Consider the following 24647-nt stretch of genomic DNA (forward strand, 5'->3'; position numbering starts at 1 on the left):
CATCAAAGCTACTGAGATACTCTCCATTTCTTTACTGCCTGTGAACTCATTTGGATCCATGGTTGTTTTTGCTACCAGTGGCTCAGGTGTTAAACTAGTGTGAAGGTTTTGCAACTGTTTTTTTCCTGGCAATTAACCTATTTCCTATTTATTTTTCTGTAGGAGGTGTCTAGGAATGGCAAGACTTGTTTGGAGTTGCTCTACAGAATAAAACATATGAATTTCTCACATATGTGTAAGCATGACCTGAATTGCTTGTGTGCAAGTGGGAGGGCCTAGCTTTTAAAACAAAGATGGTATATTTTGGCATTTTCAGCAAAATTGTCTATTTCTGTGTAAGAAGATATGTATTTGCATGGAAGCAGTACATTTTGCTGACTGATGTTGCCTGTTTGTTGTTCAGTGCTTTCCATTGTTTTGTTTTGTTTTTTGAATTTGGTGGAACTGGTAACTGTAAGAAGCAATTACTGGGCAGGATGTTGGAATTATACCTCTCGGGAACATTCTTCATTTGGGATCTTAAAAAGTTCATGCTCCTTGAAGTTCCAATCAACACTGAAAAGGTCTGTCACACATTCAGTGTTTGGAACTTTTGTAACTGATATCCATGGTAAATATAATTGAATCATATTAATTAATTTAGCAATTTCTTCACTAATGTTTTAGCATCACACTTAGCACATGGATAGTCTTCCATCCATGCAGAAAATAAAAACACAGACAATAACCAAAATATATGAAAACATAGCACACTTTCTCATTTGGATAAAATCTAACAATATATTTACAAATAGCACATTTTAACCATCATATGAGCTTCTTAGTTGCAATTGTTAGTAAGATGTTAGCAAGTGTTCCACATTTTTCCCATTTGTTCCACATTATGAGATTTAGGTTTGGAAATAGAAAGTTGATATTTTTCCCAGGAGGGATTAGACTTACCGGCATGTGACTATGTCAACAGCAATAAGACACAGTGACATAGCCACTGTTATGTTAGCACCGATGAGACATATTGACATGGGGTTATATCAACAGTGATGAAACACGGTGACATGTGGCTGTTATGTCAACTGTAATAAGACATATTGATATGCCATTATTAAGTCAGCATTTCTGATACTGATATGTCAACCCCAATTTCCACCCCCCCACTGCACACAAGCTTGATCAAACCTCTCTCCCAGAACTCAACCAGTGTCAGTCCCTCCAATCACATACTTAAACTCAGTCACTACCAATTCCTTCCCAGAATTCACACCAAAGACTGTCCCTACATTAACCATAAAAAAAAAACTACTTCAAAAACTAAAATCTAGCTCCAATGCAGCAGACAACGTACCCACAGAATATCTAAAAATTACTGCCGAAGCTATTGCTTACCCCATTAGCATAATCATCAATAGATCCATCCAAGAATCGTATATTCCTAGCCTTTGGAAAAAAGCAAACATAATTCCTCTACACAAAGGTGGTGCCTCAAGTGATATTTCTAACTTCCACCCTATAGCTATTCTATCCCTTATCTCCAAACTCCTTGAAAAATGTATACACACGCAACTATTACACTTCCTTCACAACAATCAAATCCTTTCTCAAATCCAGCATGGTTTCAGACTGGGTCACAGTACCTCTACTGCCCTAATATAATTTTTGGACCAAGTCAATAAAGCCCAAGACTCCAGAAAACTTGTCTCCACTCTTTTTCTGAACCTATCCAAGGCTTTTGATACCATCTCCTACCCTGCCCTTCTTCCCCAAATCTCCAACATCAGACTACTTACCCCATCCTTCAACTGGTTCAAAAGTTACATATCCAACAGACAGCATACTGTAAAATGGAATCACTCCATCTCTCCATATATCCACAACCCCACTGGTGTCCCACAAGGCTCCATATTAGGACTCCTGTTTAATATCTTGATCAACAACCTCCACTCCTCATTTCACCAAGGGTTACTTGTTTAGTAAGAAAGCAGGCACTGGAACAGTCAAAAGCACAAAAACAACTGACGGATGCAAAAAGGTTGAATAAGTTGAAGTGCTTTTCATTTGCTTCCTTTAGCAAACTTCTTCAGAACAACAGTTTAAAAACTTTAAACCTTTTGATGCACATTTAAATAATCACTATAATTAAGACAATTACAATGAAATCAATCATCGCTCACATCGTATTTGCCTCCCTCTAAAATATTCCTCATAAAGGAATCCCACTAGGTAAAATAAAATGCAAATATCTAAACACATAAATATAAAAGTATAACATAATACTGATAGTGATTATTTAAATGTGCGTCAAGAGGTTTAAAGTTTTTAAACTGTTGTTCTGAAGAAGTTTGCTAAAGGAAGCAAATGAAAAGCGCTTCAACCTTTTTGCATCTGTCAGTTGTTTTAGTGCTTTTGACTGCTCCAGTGCCTGCTTTCTTGGTTTGTCATTTGCAGTTCTTCAGTTGTTACTTGTTTAGTACGCAGATGACTCCACTATCATCTGCTCTGCCGAAAACCTAACACAACTGCAACACATCACTCAATCAATATTTACCGCCATAGAGACATGGCTCCACAATAACTATTTGCCTCTAAATCCCAACAAAACCAAGCTTATAATATTTACTCCAAAGAAAAACACTCCCATCAATAAATCTCAATTTAACATACTCTCCTTGAACCACACAAAACTTTGAGATAGTCTCTCATACAACCCTATTGGGAGTCATAATTGATGAAAACTTAACATTAGACCTTCACATTCAAAACAACATTAGTAAAACCCACAAAAAATTAGGCTTTCTTTATCGACATAATAAATTCCTTTCTCTCCCTTCTAAACGAGTACTTGCTTCCATCTACCTCCTACCTTTACTTGTCTATGGTGCCCCATTGCTAACCAGCCTCCAATCTTCACTCAAATTTAAATCAGCAGCATGGTATAACAAAACAGCCAAATTCACAATGAATACTCACTTTTCCACACACCACTGCACACCCCTACGAATTCTAAATTGGCTTGAACTCCCTCAGTACCTCACCTACCTCCAACTCACTGCCACACACAAAATACTTACAAAACCCCAGAATTTCCTTGCTCTACAATCCTTATTTACTCAGTATAATCCCAATGGATCCTTAAGATCAGAAAGCCAACACCTACTGCAGGTTCATAAACCCAAGCTACCAGCTGACCAACTTCTATATTCTTGGGCAATAGCTATAACCTGGAACAGTCTTCCCCTAACTATTCGTACCACCCAAAGCATTGTTTGCTTCAAAACAGCACTCCGCAATCACCTCCACTCCACCAGGATCTGCAATTGTATTCAACTTCCTCCTCCTCCTATAACCTAGTCTGCCCACCTACATCCTAACATTCTTTCTGTGCCCACTTCAATTATACTTCCTTACCTCTCACTTTTTTCCTTTCCACTAACTACCTTCTACTCCTTTCATTCTCAAAGTCTTTTTCTCTCCCTATTACCAGGCTATAATTCATACCACACCTTTCGGCCACCTAACTTGGACCGAAGGACTAAAGGTGGAGGCTTGTCCATATTCATTAAGGATATCCACACCTCCAGGCTAGTTGTTCAGCATAATGCATCTGAGATTATCCAAGTGCAACTAACTCTGGGCAAGACCGCAATGCAAATTGTAGCTTGCTACAGATCCCACACCATGCCCCAGGATTCCCACTTCTCATTTCTTGATACACTGGAAAATATTAGGGTACAACCTAACACCCTAATAATAGGCAATTTCAACTACCCCACCATTAACTGGGAAAACTCATGTACCAGCTCTTGTGCTCAACGTTTTCTGGAATTTGTAAATTCCAATGCCTTGGATCAGCTTATCCACACCCCCACCAGGGGCAGCAATATCCTAGACCTGGTCATTACCAACATGGGCAACTGGTGTTCCACACCAGAGGTCAATTCCTCGTTGGTCAGTTCCAACCACAAGTGAATTACCCTAGACATCCACATCCCAGCCCCACCCCCCATTAGGGAAACCACTGTAAAAAAATTCTCCAAAGCCAACTTCACGCTTCTTAAGACAGAAGTGGCAAACTTCAGGATACCCATGCTGATGGACAATAGAGATACGACTGCTGAATCCTATACAGTTGCACTTTATAAGCACTTACACAAGTGCATGGATCGTGCAATCCCTAACAGAACCAAGATGCTATCCTCCAAATAAAGGAAGCCAATCTGGTGGTCCCCTGCTATAAACAAACTCTGCAAAAGAAAGAAACTGTTGCAAAAAAGAGTAAAATCCTATGATTGGAGAAACTCCGTGGTCAGCCTCATTAAGAAGCTGAGATCCCTCATAAAATCCTACAAAGCTAGTTATGAAAACAAAATTGCCACTGATTCCAAAGACAACCACAAAGCATTCTATAGCTATGTCAAGAGTCTCAATGGCAACACTCAGATCTGCTCTCAGTTACAGCACAATGGCACTAAATATACAGAACCAACTGATATTGCCAACATACTGGCAGATAGGTACAGTGCTAACTTTACCCTTCTCTCATCCCCTAAAGGGCCCATCTCTATACTGGAAGAATGCAAAGTACCTGTAATCACGGCTGCACAGGTAAAAACAAACTCTCCGAAGCCAAGAACACAGCATCCATGGGACCTGACAACATCCCAGGCTGCATTCTACATGAACTACAGAACGAACTGGCACCCCATCTAAGTACCATGTTCAGTCATAGCCTCACCTTTGGCTTTGTGCCCAATGAATGGCGCACAGCAACAGTTATCCCACTCCACAAAATGGGAGTCACCACAGACCCCGGGAACTACCGCCCCATTAGCCTGACGAGCCTGGTCTGCAAGGCTATGGAGCGTATCATCATGGAACTTATAAACAATGACATTGGTAATCTCCAAACTCTGGACCCTACCCAGTTCGGGTTTGTAAATGGCAGATCATGTCTCCTAAACCTGATAAACTTCTTTGAAGCGGTCACCAAAGCTGTACATGAGGGTAAGGTGGCACACACATCCTATCTAGAACTTGCCAAGGGTTTCAACACCATCCCCCACTCTGGAATTATAGAAAAACTCACTAAACTAGGTATAAATCCCTATGTCACAAGATGGGTTGCCAACTGGCTCACTGGCCGAACCCACACTGTGAAAGTAGCAGACTCTAAATCCAACTTCAGACCAGTGACAAGTGGAGTACCACAGGGTTCAGTCCTAGGTCCTCTCCTGTTTGGTATCTACTTCTCTGAAGTACAGGCTAACACAGAAGGTCTTTGGCTAACAAAGTTCGCAGATGACTGCAAACTAGGAGCCATAATCAAATCTCCTAATGATGTGGACATCCTACAAAAGGGCCTGACTGAGACAGATGCCTGGTGTCAAAGCCATGGCCTCAAGCTCAATGCCAAAAACTGCATTGTCATCCCTTTTGGTAAAAACTCTGTACCCATGAATTACCACATAGGCGGTAGCCTAATTAACACTGAAAGTGTGATAAGAGACCTTGGGGCACAGGTGGACAGTAGTCTCTCCTTTGATAATCACATTGCCACAGTAGTCAGGAAATCCTTCTATGTGGCACACCTCATCATAAAAGGTTTCTCCTCCAGGAAAAAAGAGGTCATTGCTCCCCTGTACTCATCACTCATTAGACCCATTATAGAGTACAACGCCCCTTTTGGTATGTACCTCACAAGACATCTACAACAACTGGAAAGGCCACAGAAATACCTCACAAAGAGGATTACCAGCCTCAAACAGATGCCCTAAACAGACCGTCTCAAAAAAAAAATCCAGCTTTACTCTTTCGCATATCACCTACTCAGAGGTGATCTCTGCCTAACATACAATCTATGTCAAACCCAGAGCTGTTGGACATGCTCCACGTAAAGAAATCCCAATCCCTCCGAGCTACACATTCTAGGGACCTAAACCTTGTCACCACAATAAACAGAACATGCTGGAGGGATAGATTCCTGTTTCAGAGACTTCCCATACTCTGGAACAAACTACCTATCTATATCAAGCAAAGCTCCTCATTAGCACTCATCAAGAAAAATCTTGATGACTGGATGGGAGATAGTAAATTCACCCCGGGGATCACTTCTGTGGCTCTGCTTGACAGGGGCACAGGAAAATAATTTTCTTGGGTGGCAAAAGCCAGGGTACTGTTTGGCTAGGCTTATATAGGCCCTAAGGCCAATAGCCTAGTACGTACCTATGAACCTATTACATACTTTGTCTGACACCCTGAATAATCCCTCTTATAAGTAGTGTGCTATTTTTCATTTAACATATTTCAAAAGTTACTACCTTACTATATTATGATTACCAAGCATTGTATATGCTACCTAATCCACCATGTCAGCTTTAATATGTTCACTAAACGCTTGATATTTGCACCAGTCCATCTTGTCAAAGATACTTGAAATTTATTGCACCAGAATGTCTGTTTTTAAATAAGTTTTATCCTTCTGCCATCTATGTTCAGCTGTAATATGTTTCCTACCCTTTTGATATGTGCACCTTCTACCTTAGAAACATACTTAAATTTCATTGTACCAGGATTAGCCTGTATGCTCTGTATACCTAAATGTCTACTTTGAAATTAGTTTATCAATGTACTGTTTATATTCTGTTTCTTGGTGGAGCTTTTCTCCCTTTGCCTCCACTGAAAATGGGCTCTTCTTGGCCCAGTGGACTACCCCAGTAAATAAATGCCAATAAATAAATAAATATGTAGTTATTATGTCAGCAGTCATGAGATATATTGACATATGGCAGCTATGTCAGCAATGATAAGACACACTGATATGTGGCTGTTTTACCAGGGGGGATTAGACATATTGAAATGTGCTTATGTCACCAGTGATGTGACTCATTTCAGCAGTGATGAGACATACATATGTGCCATCTTAGGTACAGTATGTTGTACTGTATGAGATGTCAATCAGGTCCACATGCCAGTTAAGTGGTTAAAAGGAAGTGTGCACTATATTTTGTTACACTAAAACTCAGTATGAGCACTGATTTATTTCATGGACTGCAAACAAGCAAAGGTGACTTGGAGAATTACATCCCAGAAAATGTAGCTGAGAAAGAAGTAAAAAAAGTAATATAGATTCATTATTGTTTCATAGGTTAATACTAGGCTGTTAATCCAGATGACCATTGGTAGCCGAACCACAATTTCTCACGTTGTAGGTACCCATTGACATGACTAATTTATACCTAGTTTTGAACCCTTTCAATGAGGACTCGAGGGTCCAGAGCTGTGGTGTATTTATAAATTACACATCCATTAGTCCAGGCTATGCTTAAAGAGGGTCAGGGAGCTACTTTGGTGTATATCCAAAGGAAGTATATTCATTAAAAAAATGATTTTTCTGGGATATATATCCATGAATCTCATCAGCAAATCCTATCTAGATTTTGATGGAAGTTAAGATCTCTTGAGTGGATCTTGAGGGTATTATTGTATTTGTGGATGTGCATTGGACTGGATCCTTGAATGCTTTCTAGGCTAAACAGAGGTCATATCTCAAGAGTCTGTAGGAAATTGAATAGAAAGAGGGCATTTTAAGGCAGTATGGGTAGCTCAAGGAAGACATGCTTTTGATAATCTTACTGAGGAAAGGCTGTGGTCTGTAAAGCTGGATCCCATGTTTAGACAAGTACATACCAAAAGGGACACTATACTTTATTATGGGCCTGATGAAGGTGGAGGAGAGAGTGATGAGAACTTCCTTAGATCTGTAAGAAATACCCCTGGTGATTAGCCTGGTTAGGTAAATGGATTTCCTAACAACAGTGGGTGCAAGACAATCAAAGGGTAGTTTGCTGTCAATGAAAGTGCCCAGGTCCCTAATGACCGAGTCAACTTTCAAAGAGGTATCACCAATGGGGTAGGTGCACTGGTACCGTTTTGCCTACGGACACAATACTGCATTTCTTGGCATTAGGTTTTAGGCCATTCCTTACTGGAACGTATTAGTCCAGCCTGAAGAATATGGAACTCAGATGGAAAGTTAATACCAGCTCAAAGTTTGCAGTCAGTTGCAGACTTGGTCAGCTGCATGTCCTTGATGTCAATCTTGACATCAGAGAAGTAAATACAAATGAAATGTAGTGCTAGGATTGATCCCTGGGGACACCACTAGTAACTATTCATTTTTAACTAATAGATTGGTTTCTGGTTTCTGTCCATCAGCCAGTTTGTTATCCAGCAGGTAACATAGGGATTTACATTTAGTTTGATTGGCTTATTGATAATGCTAGAATGTGGAATGGTATCAAAGGACTTGAATAGAGGTTGGCCCTCAGGGTTAGTTTCTACTTGCACCTCTCACATTTGGAATAATTTACCGGAAGAATCAAACTGTTGTTAGTGGACATGAAGCAGTTCTTGTGTTGCTAAAATGTTCCTTTTACTATCTGGCTGGCAACAGACAGTGAGGTAAATTGGTACTTCATGATATTTAGAGCCGATGAAATAGAAGGTACTAATGAAGGTTAATAAAGTCAATTTATAGGAAAGGCCTAAATGCTACAACACTAGAATGAACAGTAAGTAAAAGCAACTCAATTATATACATCAAAGATCAATAAATGAAGGGTACAAAAGTCAGTAAAAAGGGCAGAAACAACTAACAGACATGTAAAGCAATGACTGCCAACTTGGCTTGGTGGCACAACAACAGCTTAGTTAAAATGTTACTAGTTATAATCTTATCTCATAATTCAGTCTAAGATGATCATAGGTCCAAATGTAGTATAACACTATGCATACCTTAATGGCAGGCAACACTACCACTTCTTTTTGCATTAACAACTAATTCAGTCTTAACAATTCAGACTTAGAGCTTAACTCATCGAGACAAAAAATAAATTGATGCCATGGTAATGTATTTGTATAAAAACTTACCTAAAGTATTATTGTGACAAAGTTTGATATCAAAGCACTCAAATCCCTCTTTAGCTCTCCAGCCATAGTTTCCTCCTTTTACAATTATGTCAATTTCTTCAAATCTGTTTTGTCCAACATCACCACAAAATATTCGTCCCTTGCCATATTGTGTTACTGGGTCCCCTTGGTCTACAGAACAGCGCCATATATTTCGGATTCCAAAAGCGTAGATCTCTGGGCAAGCACCGTGATCTGATACAAAGGGATTATCAGGTGGAATTCTGTAGGGCAGTCCATTCTCAGCAACACTGTCCACATCAATTCGTAAAACCTTCCCTAGTAATATACTCCTATGATACAATACAGAAATAAGAGTTTTGAATGTAGTTATTTATTCCTTCATTCATCAATTCACTTATCTGAAGATTATATTCATTTTGTCACAACTAGTATCAAATGATCACTTTCAAATCTCTTTTACTGATGCCTCAGACTGTTGATGATTTGGAGTTGCGTGGAACCAGCACATATTGTTGCTATTTACATGCTATTATTCAGTAATTATTGTCCTTTTAGTACAGAAGCTTGGAAATTATCAAAAGATATTTGTGTTTCACCCTTAATCCTATTCATAGTCATATTCTAGCAAATATATTTGGCAAAAACCTCCTGAAACTGTTTAGGGATCTATATTGAAATGACCTGAAATGGTCATTTTGTAAATACAAATGCTGCACTTTCTCATATATTCACAGTGAAATTTTTGGCAGTTGTTACTAAACTCATCTAAAGGGACTATCAGTCCTTGATCTCAAATTTTACAAGCTTTTTGCAGTAAGTAATAGTATACAAGCAATTATGTAATGTCAGTTCTGTATAGTTTTAACAAAACACAAACTTTATTTCATAATGCAATCTAAATGGCCCTTTTCCAAAAAGACCACAAACATACAAACACATATGCAGTGTCTCAACATATTTAAACATGTTTAATAAAAGATACACACTCTCTCTCACTGCTTGTGAACATATCTCTCAACCGGGAAACATCAAAAATCTGGACAAAGGCCCATGAAAAATAGGTACAAACCTGTAAACTGATTAACATAAAATTTGCATAATTATGTAACTACACCCATTCCGATGGAATTGTGGGATACCAACTTTTAAACACAAACTGAAGAACAGATAACCAAAATATGATCAAACACAAACTAAGTGGAAGAACAATAGTGTTTTACTTATATTTGAACTTGCACAAAAGTAAAATACAATTTTCTTTTATAAAAATAAAATTAAATGTAGCTGCACTTCAGCCTTTTTCATTAAAATAACAGAAAATATAAACCAGAACAATGTGTGTGTGTGTGTGTGTGTGTGTGTGTGTGTGTGTGTGTGTGTGTGTGTGTGAGAGTGTGTGTGCAACTTGTACAGTGTATACACACCTAAATGTGAGATTCAATGTCCTCCCCTACCTTCACCCAATTTTTTAAACACCTTTATTAAATTATCACTTAAGATATAAACAAACATATATTAACAGCAAACCATATTAACATTTTCCCAGTTGCATGCATTAATTTACACATCATGTATTTTCTTTCCCTTTATCATCACTCCAAAATATAAATTGCTTAATTCCTGCTTTCCATAAACGTCACTCATTCTCCTGATTATTCTACATGTATTGTTCCCACAGTTTCCATTTATTTCTATGTTATTTGCTCCTTCTCTTTCTAAAGGTTTACCTTTCAGTTCCGTTATCTCTCTCTTATATAACATTCGGCACTTCAAATAACGTTGGTTTAGACGCTGATTTCCATTGTCTAGTAATTGCTTTTTTCTGCAGGCAACAGAATTAAACTTAATGCCTCACTGTGTCTAGACAGTTCAGATCCCCTGCCCCAGGCCCAGCTCAAAAGAATCAGTTCCTTACTTACAGCCAAAAATATTTCTGACAAGAGTCCTCTATAGGGGATTTTTAAAATATGCTAACTAATTACACTCTCAAAAGTGCCCAATTATCTATTCTTTCCCATCCCAACCCCAACATTTGCTGTCTACCTGAGAAAAAATTCTTTGAAGTCAGCTTGAGGTATAAAAACATGTATGCAAACACTAAACTTTCTGCACTTTGTTGCATACTTGGGAGAAACACATATGTCCTCCCAGGCTCCCACTGTTCTCTTGTAAACTGCTTTTCTAGTCTGTTCTCAATCTTTTCTAATCTCCTCTAATTGATTACAGTTATCATGCAATATTTTCAGTACCTGCAGGAGAAGATAAATAGTGGTAACAACAAAAGTTCATGCCTGCATGTCATGTTAGCAGTGTCTGTACCACTGCACACTCTCCATATGACAGCCAGTTATGAAAAAAAAGTAGTGCATAAATTAGACATCGCATCAATTTACAAATTATCAGCTTCACTACATATCAAACAACAGCAGGCCTATGACAGAATACCAAATATATGTCAGCCATTCCTAGAAACAGAGAAGTTACAGCCACTCAAAATGAAAGGGAGCAAAACAATTCCTTACAGTTAAATATCCTTAATAGCAGCAAGACTCTCAAGTTAACACCTACATTACAAAGCTGGCTATATTCACATTAGTACAATCTATGTAGCAGACGCTGTAATCAGAGGTACCGCACAGTATGACAGACCTATGTGATATATCAAAAAACCTCCACATTTTACTACTAAATAGACAACTATCTGAACTTTAACCAAAAAAGTAGCCCTAGACCCTAACTATGGCATTTTACACACACACACAATTCCTGTTAAAGGAAAGCACAGTTGAGCTGTACATTAAGTAATCTCCTGCCTGCTCTGTTACAGTAAAAGTAAAAAAAAAAGCACAAACACCATTCAGCCATTCAAGTAAAGGCAATCTCTTGCTTGCACAAGCACAGTTCAGCAGTTAAAGTAAAGGCAATCTCCTGCCTACCAGCACAGTAATAGTAAAATGAAAGCACAAGCACAGTTCTGCCATTAAAGTAAAAAAAAAAAAAAAAGTAATGTCCATTAAAGTAAAAGGCATCCTGCTGTTTAAGTAAAAAGAAAAGCACAGTTCACACCCTCCCCCAAAAAAATCTGTTACAGTAAAAGGAAAGCACAGTTCAGCTCTTCAGCCGTAAATTAAATAATCTCCTGCTGCCGTTGCAGAAAACTGAAAGCACAAGTAAAATACACTCTTACTTACACTCTATAAATTCAGTAAAATGCAGTAAAGGCACAAGCAGAGTTCAGCCGTTAGTACATTAAGTTCTGCCTCTCAATCGCAAACAGAGTTCAGCCGTCAAAAGTACATTAACTTTAATGTCCGTTTTCCGTTAAAGCAAAAGACATCCTGCACATGCTTTTAAGTAAAAATAAAAGCATAGCTCACACCTTCCCCCAAAATAAGTAAGGAAAGCATAGTTCAGCCATAAATTAAGTAATCTCCTGCCTGCCTGCCACTGAAGAAACATAAAAGCACAAGTGCAACACACTTACACTTACACTCTATATTCAGTAAAAGGCAGTAAAGTTACAAGCAGAGTTCAGCTTCAGCCGTTAAAGTACATCAAGTAAAATCCCTTAAAGTAAGACATCCTGGCCCTGCTCCTGTCCTGCTAAAAAGAAAAGCACAGTTCATAAGACAGTAATTGTGGCAGTAATCACATTGTAGCTGCTGTTTTACCTGGAGGAGGAGCTGAGCTGGGGGAAACTTGCAGCCATTAAATAAGTAAAGCTGCTTTTTTTTTCATGCAAGGAGAACCTGAGCCGGGGAAGAAGATGTGAAGTCACTGACTGGTCTGCAGAAGCTGATGTCATTGCACATGCCCTGCACACAATGTCATCAGGAGTAAAAAAACAAACAAAAAAAAAAAAAACGGAAATTCAGAAATTAAAGGGCATCCCAATATTTTGCCCTCAAAACCAGTATCTGCCAAAGAATTCAGTACAGTTGAGAGGTATGCTTGTGAAACACATTCGATATATGTGCCAGCCCTGCTCAATGCTACCAAGCTAAAGCTAGAAAAAGATAAATGAGAACATCAGAAAAAGGTTCAGTATACTGTAAAAACAAGTCAAAAACAGAATGATGCCACATGTTTTGAAATGGATGTTTCAAAGGTATGTAGTCTTCAATATGTTTTTCTACCAATGACCTAGGATCTATACTAAAATGTAAGAACAAGTATTAAAACAAAAGCATTAATTACCTTTCCTACAAACTATAAACCATAATATATGTACTCTTCATTATATTTTACATTAATGCAAGAACAATGTACACACCATCAGAAAATTCATTAGTCGCTATAGTCAGGGTGTGTGTGACCCATATACAAAAATAATTATAGTTAGAACATCACTGGTCCTTGCCATCAGGCACAATACCACAGCAATCAAAAATGTAAGACACAGCTCAGATGTTTGATACCATATTTGTCATTAAACTAACCAGTTAGCATTAACACAAAACTATGTTTGTTTTTAGATAAGTAAACAGAGATCAGAACTGGTTTGTAGTAGTGATGCTCAAATCACTAAAGCCTACTCATGGTGCAGTTCTAAGTACAAAACAAATTATATAAAATGGGGAAATTATATGCCTTACTTGTTTTGAGCATATCCAAATTTTCCTTCAGGGTCCCCAGCTTTTCCTCCATCCCCGATGAAGATGTACAGATAACCATCAAGGCCAAATAACAGCTGTCCTCCATTATGATTTGCAGCAGGTTCTACAACCTCAAGTAACTTCCTAAAGCACAAATGGATATGAATTAAGTGTACTTTTGCAGATTCAGACAAGCAGTTTTAATTGTAATTTGCATAAATACATGTTATTTCTCTGTGACATGCATAATTCATATTATATGCAGCTGTTTATATATCCTATCCCTTAAGAAATTGCTGCTTTCACAGATGTTCATGACCATCTGCACCAAAGCTCATAAAAAAACAAAATGACTTATTGAAAGCTGCATAACAAATGGTAACCAAATGAGCTCATCCAACTCTTACTTTGTCTAGGATCTGTACTATTTTAATACTACGTGGCATATCACATCTTTCTTCCCATCTGTGATACAGTGCAACAGCTGTTTTTGTACTTTAACCATAAACTGGTAACATTATGATACAGGTATAGCTTTTAATGCACAAGAAAGGCCATATAAAATGATTTGTTGCATCAAACCAGTGTAAAGGCATGCCACTTTTAAAATGGGTTACTTTTCTCTGCTTATATCATAATGGTGCTTTTGCACAGACTAACTGAAAAGTAGACTCATAAACAAAGTGAAGCATTATGAATTGCACTTTTCCTTATTAAACAGCATTTTACTTCTTATTGTAAATTACTATAGTGATAAATGTACCCTTCATGCTACAAGAATATTGGGCTGCATTTCAAAAGGTCCAGTTCAATGAGGCAGAGCATGCCTTCAGTGAAGCAGAACATGCCTTCAGTGAGGCACAGCATACCGTCAGAGAAGGGATCAGTAGCCCAATTTGCTTCAGATACCATGCCACATATAAAACAGTGAGAGAAGGTAATCTATAACTGTAGTAATAAAGATCAGTTGTGAGTCCTGAAGAAAAATACTGTATCAATGCGACATAATGAGATTCAGACACATTTTATACAGTTTAATGACAATGTATGTAAGGCATAGTATGCAAGAGTACAGAGATAACTGCAAAGATTTCTGAGAATCAGGTTTTTAGCACAGTACTTAAGTATGGGATACAGAGCACACAGGGTATTATGGTAAATGGATAGGGAGAATACATGAGAATATATGGGAACCATATGTGTGTATATAGTTACTGACATGCATGCATACAAACATGCACATATATACATGTAGGTATAAGACTATATAATTATATAAAAATATGAAAGAATAGCCTTTTGAGCTTTTTGAGCTAAGCTAAAACACCAAGCAGTAGTAGTAAGAAATATTTGTAAATTAAACTCTAAACAGTAGTAAAAAATCTTGTAGCAATCAAAATTTCATCACTTTTGCGAATAAAAACAGCTTCATATTCTTCGTACCAAAACAAAAAATCTTCTTGTTTTGATACTAATAAAGAATTGTTTTGCTACTAACAAGTGAAGCTATTTTTAATCGCAACAAAATTTGTTGTTTTGGTATAAAGAATGCGAAGCTTATTTTTATTCCAAAAGTGAAGAAATTTTGATCGCAACAAGATTTTTTTACTACTGTTTGGAGTTCAATTTACAAATATTTCTTACTACTATTGCTTGTGTTTTAGCTTAACTTGAATAGCTCAAAAGGCTATTCTTTCCTATTTTTTCTAGTTGTTTTGACCTGAATAGTCGGACCCTGTCCACTATTTGACGGTTTAAGCTAACTAAACTTCAGGGTGCTCACAGTGCTTCATTTCTAAGCTTGATTACATAATTATATAAGGAATTGGTGACTCCTACAATGATTGACACTCACATAGTCAACCGCAAAGTGCTGACTATGCAAAGGTCAACCTAACATGTGAAAATGACAAACATGATTGCAAAAACAACCTACAAACAGAGCTTCCTTATCAACAACATAACTAAACCTGCATCTGCATAAGGGGCAAACATGGATGTAAACTAGATGGCAGGCTTACCATTTTGCTCAGCCTTAACTTCCACATCCCCAAATATTCACTTAACTTTGTTGGACATGCTAACACAGTGCTCCAGGTCCTTAGCTGTTACAGCTTAAAGAGACTCCTGGGCTTATCAGACTGAGCAATAGCATTGCTTGTGAAATGCAGGTAGATGTTCCACCTTTACCTTTTATCTTAGGTTCAACTGCCTCTTGCAGCTAAGTGCAAGGTCTTTTATATCCAGCTGTAGGTATGAGCTTAGAATGTAACAGCAACTGACTTTCATTTGAAACAAACTATGGTACCTTTTTAAGTACATGACAGTAAAATGTGGAAGAACTACAGTATGCTAGCTAGATTCATGATGACCTACAGAGCACTGAAAGATGAAATAAAAATGAAGATCTGAATGCAAGTAACTAACATGAAAAATACAAGTATACATCAAGAACATATAAACTTTTTTTTCAAAATCTCCTCTGTCTTGGTAGTTAAGGAGTTTTAAGCCAATGATATTTTTTGTGAAGAAGCTTTGGAGCCTTTATAGTTGCTTGGCTAAATAAATACCGAAGGAGACACTGTACTAAATAATTGGCTTAATAAGGCAGAATAGAGAGAGAGAGACAACAAAATCTTTTGATCTAGATAACATACATTTGGAAATTACTCAGGCTGGATAGAAGGAGTTCCTAAATATGCTGCAACATGGTAGTCAAAAATGAGGGAACTGTCAACCAGGTGCCAAGATCCCTGACCACTTTGTCCATGTGGAGTGGTATACCGGCTATGCTGTAAGTCGTTTTCCCAAATATGACAATGCTACACTAGTTTGCATTAAGTTTGAGTCCTTTCTCTGAACACCATTGGTTTGCAAAGACTAGTTCTTGCTGAAGTGATTCTGTAACAGTGGGAGAATAACAATAACATCACTCTTGCAATCATTGGTGAATTTGGATGCCCATACATCAGGGTTTGTGGTATGGATGTCCGAAAAGTGCATACCAAAAAGGAGGGATCCCATTACTGGACTCTGTAGTACCCACTTGTCACTAATTTCCTTTCAGAAGTGGTTCTGGCTACCTAGAGTGAGTTCTACGTTCAGCCAGTTTGCAGCCAATCTTACCATGTAAGGGCCTATCATTAGTTCTTTTATCTAGTTAAATGCAGACCTGCTGTGTAGACTCAATATGGCCATTATGCATTGTCTTGGTAAGGCAAAGAAATTTACCGAGTTGAGTAAACATAATCTTCAATTGACAAAAAATACAAACTGGTGTGAGTCCATTTCTATGAGAGTTTTAATATCATAGTTTGAGGTCAGATATGATACACTCAATGACCTTCCAAATTACAATAGTTACAGTGATGGGCTTATAATTCCCATGGTATGTGGCAGGGTCCCCTTTGTGTACAGACACAACTACAGCTATTTTCCATTATAGTGGTAGACCACCAAGATGGTTTATTTTGAATTTCCATTACACTTGGTTCTTGTCGGGAATACTAGATCTACACACCTTTTTATGGTGGAGTAAAGTTTAGATGAAAAAGTAACACTTGAAGCTTCATGGGGAGTGATGACATTGCAAGCAAATTTAGGCAGCTCATAACAAGAGTTTTGTAAATTCTCTTCTCCCGCATATTCTATCCACCCAAATACATATAATTTCAAACAGTTTCTAAAAGAATATCTCTCTAATCATTGGCTATGCTTCTACACCTCTCCAGACTACATTTTACACATCTGCCTCTCACTGTCCTTATACACTCATTTGGTTGTGCTCCTGCACATCTCCAGGCTAAGTTTTACACACCTGCCTTTGGCTGTCCTGCTGCACATCTCCAGGCTATGTTTTACACACCTACCTCTCACTGTCCTTATAGACTCATTGTCTGTTCTCCTGCACATCTCCAGTTTAAGTTTTACAAACCTGCCTTCCACTGTTCTTATACACTTTCTTTCTCTCCCTTGGCCTCTTATTGCCTTGGCAATCTGGCTTCTACCTTCCTTCTACTGAATTTTGCTTTTACTATAAAAACATACATATGGGACTACTTTAAATAACCGAAAGACCGCAACACCGAAACACAAAAAACCGAGACCAGAATCACAAAACACCAAAACACCAACAACCGCAAAACTGTAAACCACACACATAACACACGCAAACACACATACAACTACCCCAAACTAGTAAACACACCAACATACACTATTGATAGGCAAACCCCCCTGCACCCCCCACTTTAATATTCTATCTCCGAGATCGCACAGACACACAAGGCAAACTCACACCCACACATTACAGTCCCTCACAAAGTCACAACACACACTTACACACAGCAATACCCCTCACAACTACACTTACACATACATACTTATCTACTGCAGAACACCAAAAGCGCTATATCAAACTCCCGTAATGTCAGGATTTTGAATTTCACGCTTTTCGGTGTTCTGCGGTTTCGTGATTCTGGTCTCGATCTTCTGGGTTTCGGTGTTGTGGTCTTTTGGTTATTTAAAGTAGACTCGTATATATATATATATATATATATATATATATATATATATATATATATATAGATAGATTTTATATATATATATATATATATATATATATATATAAACTGTTATTGAATTTCTATTGATGATCATCACTTGTGTTTATGACTCTGTGATATATTGATTTTGCGTTTATCTGCATGTAATGTTTTAATCTCTGTTAGCATTACTTGTACCTTCTCTGTATGTCACTTTTCAAATTATCTATTATGCAGCTTTTTGGAGCTTTTCTCTCTGAGTCTGCTAAAAACAGGCTACTGGCCAGTCGGACACTACCCAGTAATCAAATGTAAATAAATAAATAATAATAAATTTAAAATTCTTGAATTAAGATTTTTTTTACCATTGTGGGGTTAGTGGCTTTAAGGGAAAATGTTATTAATTGGTGATCCAATTTAACCAGGGACGGAGATACAAAAGGTTTTGGCACAATTGGTGGGGAGCATGTCCAGAATGTTCAGGCGCTTAGTGAACTAGTTAATTGTTCAAAGACATTATCATTTACTGGGTCTAGGAGTTTTAAAATATACCTAAATTTAAGGATGTAGATACACCAGTTAATTGAAGGATAATTAATATCACTCAATATAAATGTAAGAGTAGTTTACTTAGTACAGTTAGGAATCAATCATGATCTACTGGAGAATAGACAGATGAGGGGTCCAAATGAATAGATGATAAATCAGCAAGCAAAAGAAATTAGTATTGCTAGAATTTAATTTATCCTCAAGTCTTGGTGACTACCTTCACAAGGTGAAGCCTGTTTTTCACAAAATCTCACCAAGACAATACTGATATACAGACTATATTTTGTATAGCATATATCATAGACAGAAGCAGGTTAAAAATAAAAAAAGATAGCTGGGTGCACAAGACCCAAGATAAAAAGTGCCCAATCCTGGTACGTGCACTGGTGCCAGGACTGGAAAAAATGACAGTGTATAACCCTCAAGACATGGAAACATTACTACAATGGGTCTAGGTCAGGCTCAGGAGGAGGATGGCCCCCTTGTTTTAGAAGGAACTCGTACTCCACAAATATCACAAAAACTGATAGGCCCAAAAAGAGCCATAAAGATGGCAGAGTGGACTATTGAGGATAAGCAAATAATTATGTATTGTTACTGTTGTGCAAGAAGCCCAGGATTTTCAGACAGAAGATATAAAAAAAGATTGACAGAAATTAGAGGAAAATAAAACACTTGCACAAGAAAAACTGTCAGAAGCTTCATATAAAAAATTGTGTTCATTAATGCAACAGATTTATGAAAAACATTATAAGACCAAGACACCTTGGGCCGTTCAGAATAAGAAGTGACTGAAGAAGTGCAAAAATATAAATAACAGAATTTAGAGATTTTTGAAAAGTATAAAAAATATGGTCATGGGAAAGAGAGAGATCTGATATGGTACAATATTTTAGCAAAGAAGAAAGCCAAATTAATCAATACACAACAAGCAGCCCCAAAGATATTCAAAGAGAAATACAAGCAAAGGCATCCAGACATGGAACATTTCACAATACAAAAAATAAAATCACAAAGAATGAAGGTAGAACAGAAGATTAGTAAAGCAGAAGTTAAAAAAACAGCAGTTGATGTTATGGAATACCTGTGAAGTTAAGGATTTAGTGCAGAAAGTCCAACACAGGTTATATCACAGCATGATGGAACAATGAGTCCCCCAAGCAAGGAGAAACAGGAGGAGTAGTCGACTTCTGAAGAAGAAACGTGGACATGGGAAAGAAAAAGACATTTAATATGGTGGAATATTTATTCAAAGGAGAAGGCAAAACTAGTCAATACAAAATCAGCAATACCAAAAGAGCACCACCAAAGGTATTTGAAGAGAAATACAGGTAAAGGTATCTAAATATGGAAAATTTTACAACACAAAAAATAAGAAAATAAAGATGAAAAGTAGAAAAGAAGATTAGTAATGGAGAAGTTAAAGAAACAGAAACCGGGGTTATGGATTACCTGCAAAATGAAGGATTTAGTGTAGAAAATGTATCATTGATAACATCACAGCAGGACAGAGCAATAGATACACAAATTAAGAGAAACCAGTGGAGTGGATAACATCCGATCAGTTGAAGATACTTTGGAGCCTTCCTTAGGAAACCATAACAAAATTTCAGTTGGAGTTGCACAGCAAGGGAAGGAAGAGGAAACTGTGGCAACTCTGACACAGTCAATGTTGTGGAGTGATAGGCCAGTAAGTTCCTTTTTGAAAGAGCAACAGATAACACAGGCTGAAACTGAAGAGAATGTGGCACAGAAAAATGTTCTGGAACTTTCTATAGAATGCCCACAGGAAGTGGAAAACAAAGAATGTGCCCTCAGTTTAGAATAAAATTATTTAAAAGAAGAGTTGCTTGACTTAATAGTGATGGACAGACATATTAAGATCAATGAAACAAATAGACTACAGAAAGCGAATACATCCCAAACAGTTAGAAGTTTGATAAAACAAATGAACACAATAATTAGAACTGTTCATAAAGATTAATGCAATATAACAGAAGTAAACAGGATCTTCCCATAAAAACACAGGGCAGTAAGGGGAAGGAAGGGGAGAAATCAAATGTCATCATGGGAGTGTCTAATAGAGAAAACTATAAAGCAATTAAGACAAGAAATGTCACTGTTAGAAGAGTATATAAGAGGGAACAGATCAACAAAAATACTCAGAAAGATACACATTTTAAAAGCTATGCACAATATCAGAACAGATAAGGATCTATCATGCACTATCACAAACAATAAACTAAAAATATCAGCACAGGCAGAAAAACTTAAGAAGACATGCAGATAAATATAAAGGAAAAGTACAAAATAAGCAATTTATTGATGACCCAAAAGGTTTTGTACAGTATTGGGAAACGAGGTAAAAGGAATTGAAACACCACCAAAAAAAGAAGAACTAAATACATTTCGGAGAATTATCCATAAAGATCCTGTGGATATAACAAAGATTCTAAATGGATAGAAGAAGTAAAAGAAAGAATAAGAAGTTCAAATGTACAGGATATGAAATGGGATGTAAACCAGAGAGACTGAAACAAAGTTAAGAAGAATTCTTAAATGGAAAACTCCAGGCCCAGATTCAGTACCTAACTTCTGGCTAAAGTATTAACATCCTTACATGAAGATTTAGCCACGAGTAAGAATTATTTATATGTGCACCCTGAACAGACACCAACCTGGTTAACATTAGGAAAAATAATACTCCTACTTAAGAGTAAACCTGCAAGCTAGCCTAAAACCTATAGACCAATAACTTGCCTTCCGACGACATATAAACAGTACACTGGAATTGATGAAGACAGAGTTTATGGTCATTTAGAAGAAAACCCAATCATGGCACTAGAACAACAGGGTAACAAAAGAAAGTCATATGGAACAAAGGATCATTTGTTGTTAAATAAAGTCATAATGGAGAACTGTAAGAAGGGGAAGAATCTAAGTATGGCATGGATAGACTACAACAAAAGCATTTGACAGTATCCCACATTCATGGAAGGTACATCCTACACTGATTAATTACATTACAGTGACCATGAAACACTGGCAAACTACTTTGCAGTTAAGCCATGAAAAAAGACACATTATTGTTCCAGGGATAAAAATTCAAAGGGCGATATTCCAAGTTGACTCTGTCACAGCTGCTCTTTTGTCTTACCCTTAACCCATTAAGCTGCTTGCTTAACAGATTACGTCATGGTTATAATTTGGCTCCCAGAAACCAACAAAGAGTAAACACTCTCATCTTCTTTTTGTGGATGAGTTAAAACTGTATAGTTCATCAGATGAGAAACTGAAAGCAGAACTGCAAATGATCAAAACTTATTCAGTTGCTATAAGAATGTCCTTTGGTCTTAATAAATGTGCAAAAGCAACCTTTAAAGCGGGAAAGCTGCAGCACCAAGAAAACATCAGCCTGGGACAGGAATGTGATATAAAAGAACTTGAGCAATTGGGAGTGTGAAATATTTGGGAATTGATGAAGGATCAACAATAAAACATGAACAAATGTGAATAAAACTTAGCAAGGAATATTTCAGAAGACTAAAATTAATACTGAAAACAGAACTGACATTTAGGAACCAAGTCCAAGCTATAAACCAATTTGCTTTTCCTGTCCTAAATTCCAGTTTTGGAGTGGTTGACTGGTCTCAAAAGTTGTTGGATCAGTTGTAAAGGAAAATAAGAAGAATGCTTCATGCTTATTAAATGATTTATAAAAATCAGTGTATACCAAGACTATCTGAAGGAGACATGGGCTTCCTTGAAATTGATTACATGCACACATCTGCAATCGTTGGATATAGGATTGCATACATATCTGCTGACCTCAAAAGACCCAAACAAAGTAAAAGTTTTGAAACATGAGGAGAATAAGTCTAAGATGACTTCCCTGCTTAGTTTAGCAGAAGCATATCAATGTCAAGCAGGAATGGAAATCACACCAGAAGTAGATAAAAATCAAGCAGCAACTGAATGTGCCAAAAAACAAAAGAAAGAATGCAATGTGAAGGATCAGATGAGAAAGTAAGAAATGGGGAACGAGCATAAATATAACTGCAAGTATAGAGAAGTCTTGGAACAACCTCATGCTAATCAGGATCAAACACAGGAATGGTTAAGGACAGATTAATTTAAACCAAAAGACTAAAGATTAATATTGGTGGTCCAAGATAGTGGATTACATACACGTTGGTTTATAAGGTCCATTGAACATGTAGGAGAAACAGACAAATGTGGGGTTTGTAAAGCTGAATTAAAAACAATTGCACATCTTGTTGCTGGTTGCGATATACTAATGGCAGAAGGACTATATACTGAATGACATAATAATGTGGCAAGACTGTTGCATTGGGGGTTGTGCAAACTTTATAATATTGAAGTAGTTGAAAAACACTGGAAACACTAGCCCCAAAGCATCATAAAAATGATGTTTATATCACATGGGATCACCCATTACCAACAGCTCGAAAAATAGACATGAGAAAAACAGATATAGTAGTCCATGAAAGAAGACAAAAGTAGCATTGATCATTAAAATTGCTACATACAGTGACTACAGTTGTCTTGCATACAGAAAAACACAAAGTCATAAAAAAACAGGATTTGTAGGCAGAAACAAGGGCAATGTGGAAGAAGGAAACCCAGATAGTTCCAATAGTAGTAGGAGCAACGGATCTTAAAAAAAGAATTTACAGTCATATTTAGATATGTTACCAATACACATAACTCTATATGAATTACAGAAGGAATCAGTTCTGGGCACATTGCGGGTGCTGCAAAGAGCATTTCTGGCCAACATCAAAGATCGAAACAATACTAATTTCATGAACTTTAACCATACTTTGACTTAGGAATGGGGTCCATTCCTGTCATGGTATTAGAAACCCAAAAGACTTGAAGAAATTAAAAAAGCAGACAATAAATTGATAATTACTCTTATTAAGTATAAGGTGGATTTCAATAAATTCAGAATGTTGTGGGAGTTTTGCCTAGAGGTGATATCACCACTGGCAAACATGGAGATGCTTCTACAGTGTCCCTTAGATCTGAATTCATGGAAATCACTGAACTCAGATAAGGAGAGAGTACTATCCTTGTGGTGAAACCAAGTCTCAGTTACAACACAGATACGGATATGGATGTGTTCTAGAACCGGAAGACCCTTAGGATCAGACAGCTTGCTGTTAAGACTTGTGGCACTAAGAATCTTGATGTGGTCAGAATCAGGATTTACAATGTCACTATGTACTATATTTGAATGTCCACTAGTTGTACTTGGCCTAAAAAGACACAATGGGGACGGCAGGTGAAAGTCATGAAGGGAGATGGATAGAGCATCTCTAGCGTATCTGTTCTAGGCTAACACATACTAGTACCCCACAGAATAACACAAACTTCTTAGGCAATTACTGACATCAATTATCTTGCGTTTGTATTTAGGCATTATTTTGGGTGGAGGTAGGATTCTGCTCAGAGCCAGAGTCTTGCCTGCATCAGGCATATACTTTAGTATTAAAATGGGTATGTTTGCCTCATTTCTTTGTATTGCTTTCCTTATACAGCATGGTGATTTGAGGAGATCTGCATCCTGTAATATGACTAGTGACATAATTCTGCATGTATAGGAGTGGTTGACAGCAATGAATGAACAAATTCAAAATTATCATGAAAACCAAAATACCTAATTTAAGTACTGAGAATACGTTTTAAATGACACTTCTTTAAAAGCTGCTGACAGTGGCAGTATTTTTTAAGATTATGATTCTTTAACTTTTAATAACTTCTTTTCAGTTTTATTGTTTCTGATGAAATTGGCAATTTAGTATTTCATGAGCTGAGTAATTCTTCTGTAACAATTAAAGTACAGCCTATTGGACATCCAGATGTCCTCAAAATGATACAGCTAACACAAAAAAAAAAATCACAGAAATACGCACAGTAAATAAGAAGAGGTTATGTTATACCCCTTGTTTTGACTAATAACTTAACTGGCTGATGCCCAGACCTCCTTTAATATCCTTTATGTTCTCTA

The 24647-nt window shown here is 37.2% G+C and overlaps 1 protein-coding gene across 1 annotated transcript in view; it reads right to left on the reverse strand.

Moving 5' to 3' along the window:
* HHIPL2 (HHIP like 2) overlaps positions 1 to 24647 on the reverse strand; it is a 772856-nt gene that overhangs the window by 259975 nt on the left and 488234 nt on the right. The window contains exons 3-4 of the mRNA XM_044057856.1: positions 13521 to 13664; positions 8923 to 9254 (exon numbers count right to left, since the gene is read on the reverse strand). Coding sequence (XP_043913791.1) covers positions 8923 to 9254; positions 13521 to 13664 — 476 coding nt within the window. The remainder of the gene's footprint in view (positions 1 to 8922; positions 9255 to 13520; positions 13665 to 24647) is intronic.

Source organism: Protopterus annectens, chromosome 1.part2 (genome assembly GCF_019279795.1).
Source record: "Protopterus annectens isolate FY-2018-M chromosome 1.part2, PAN1.0, whole genome shotgun sequence".
NCBI lineage: Eukaryota > Metazoa > Chordata > Ceratodontiformes > Protopteridae > Protopterus > Protopterus annectens.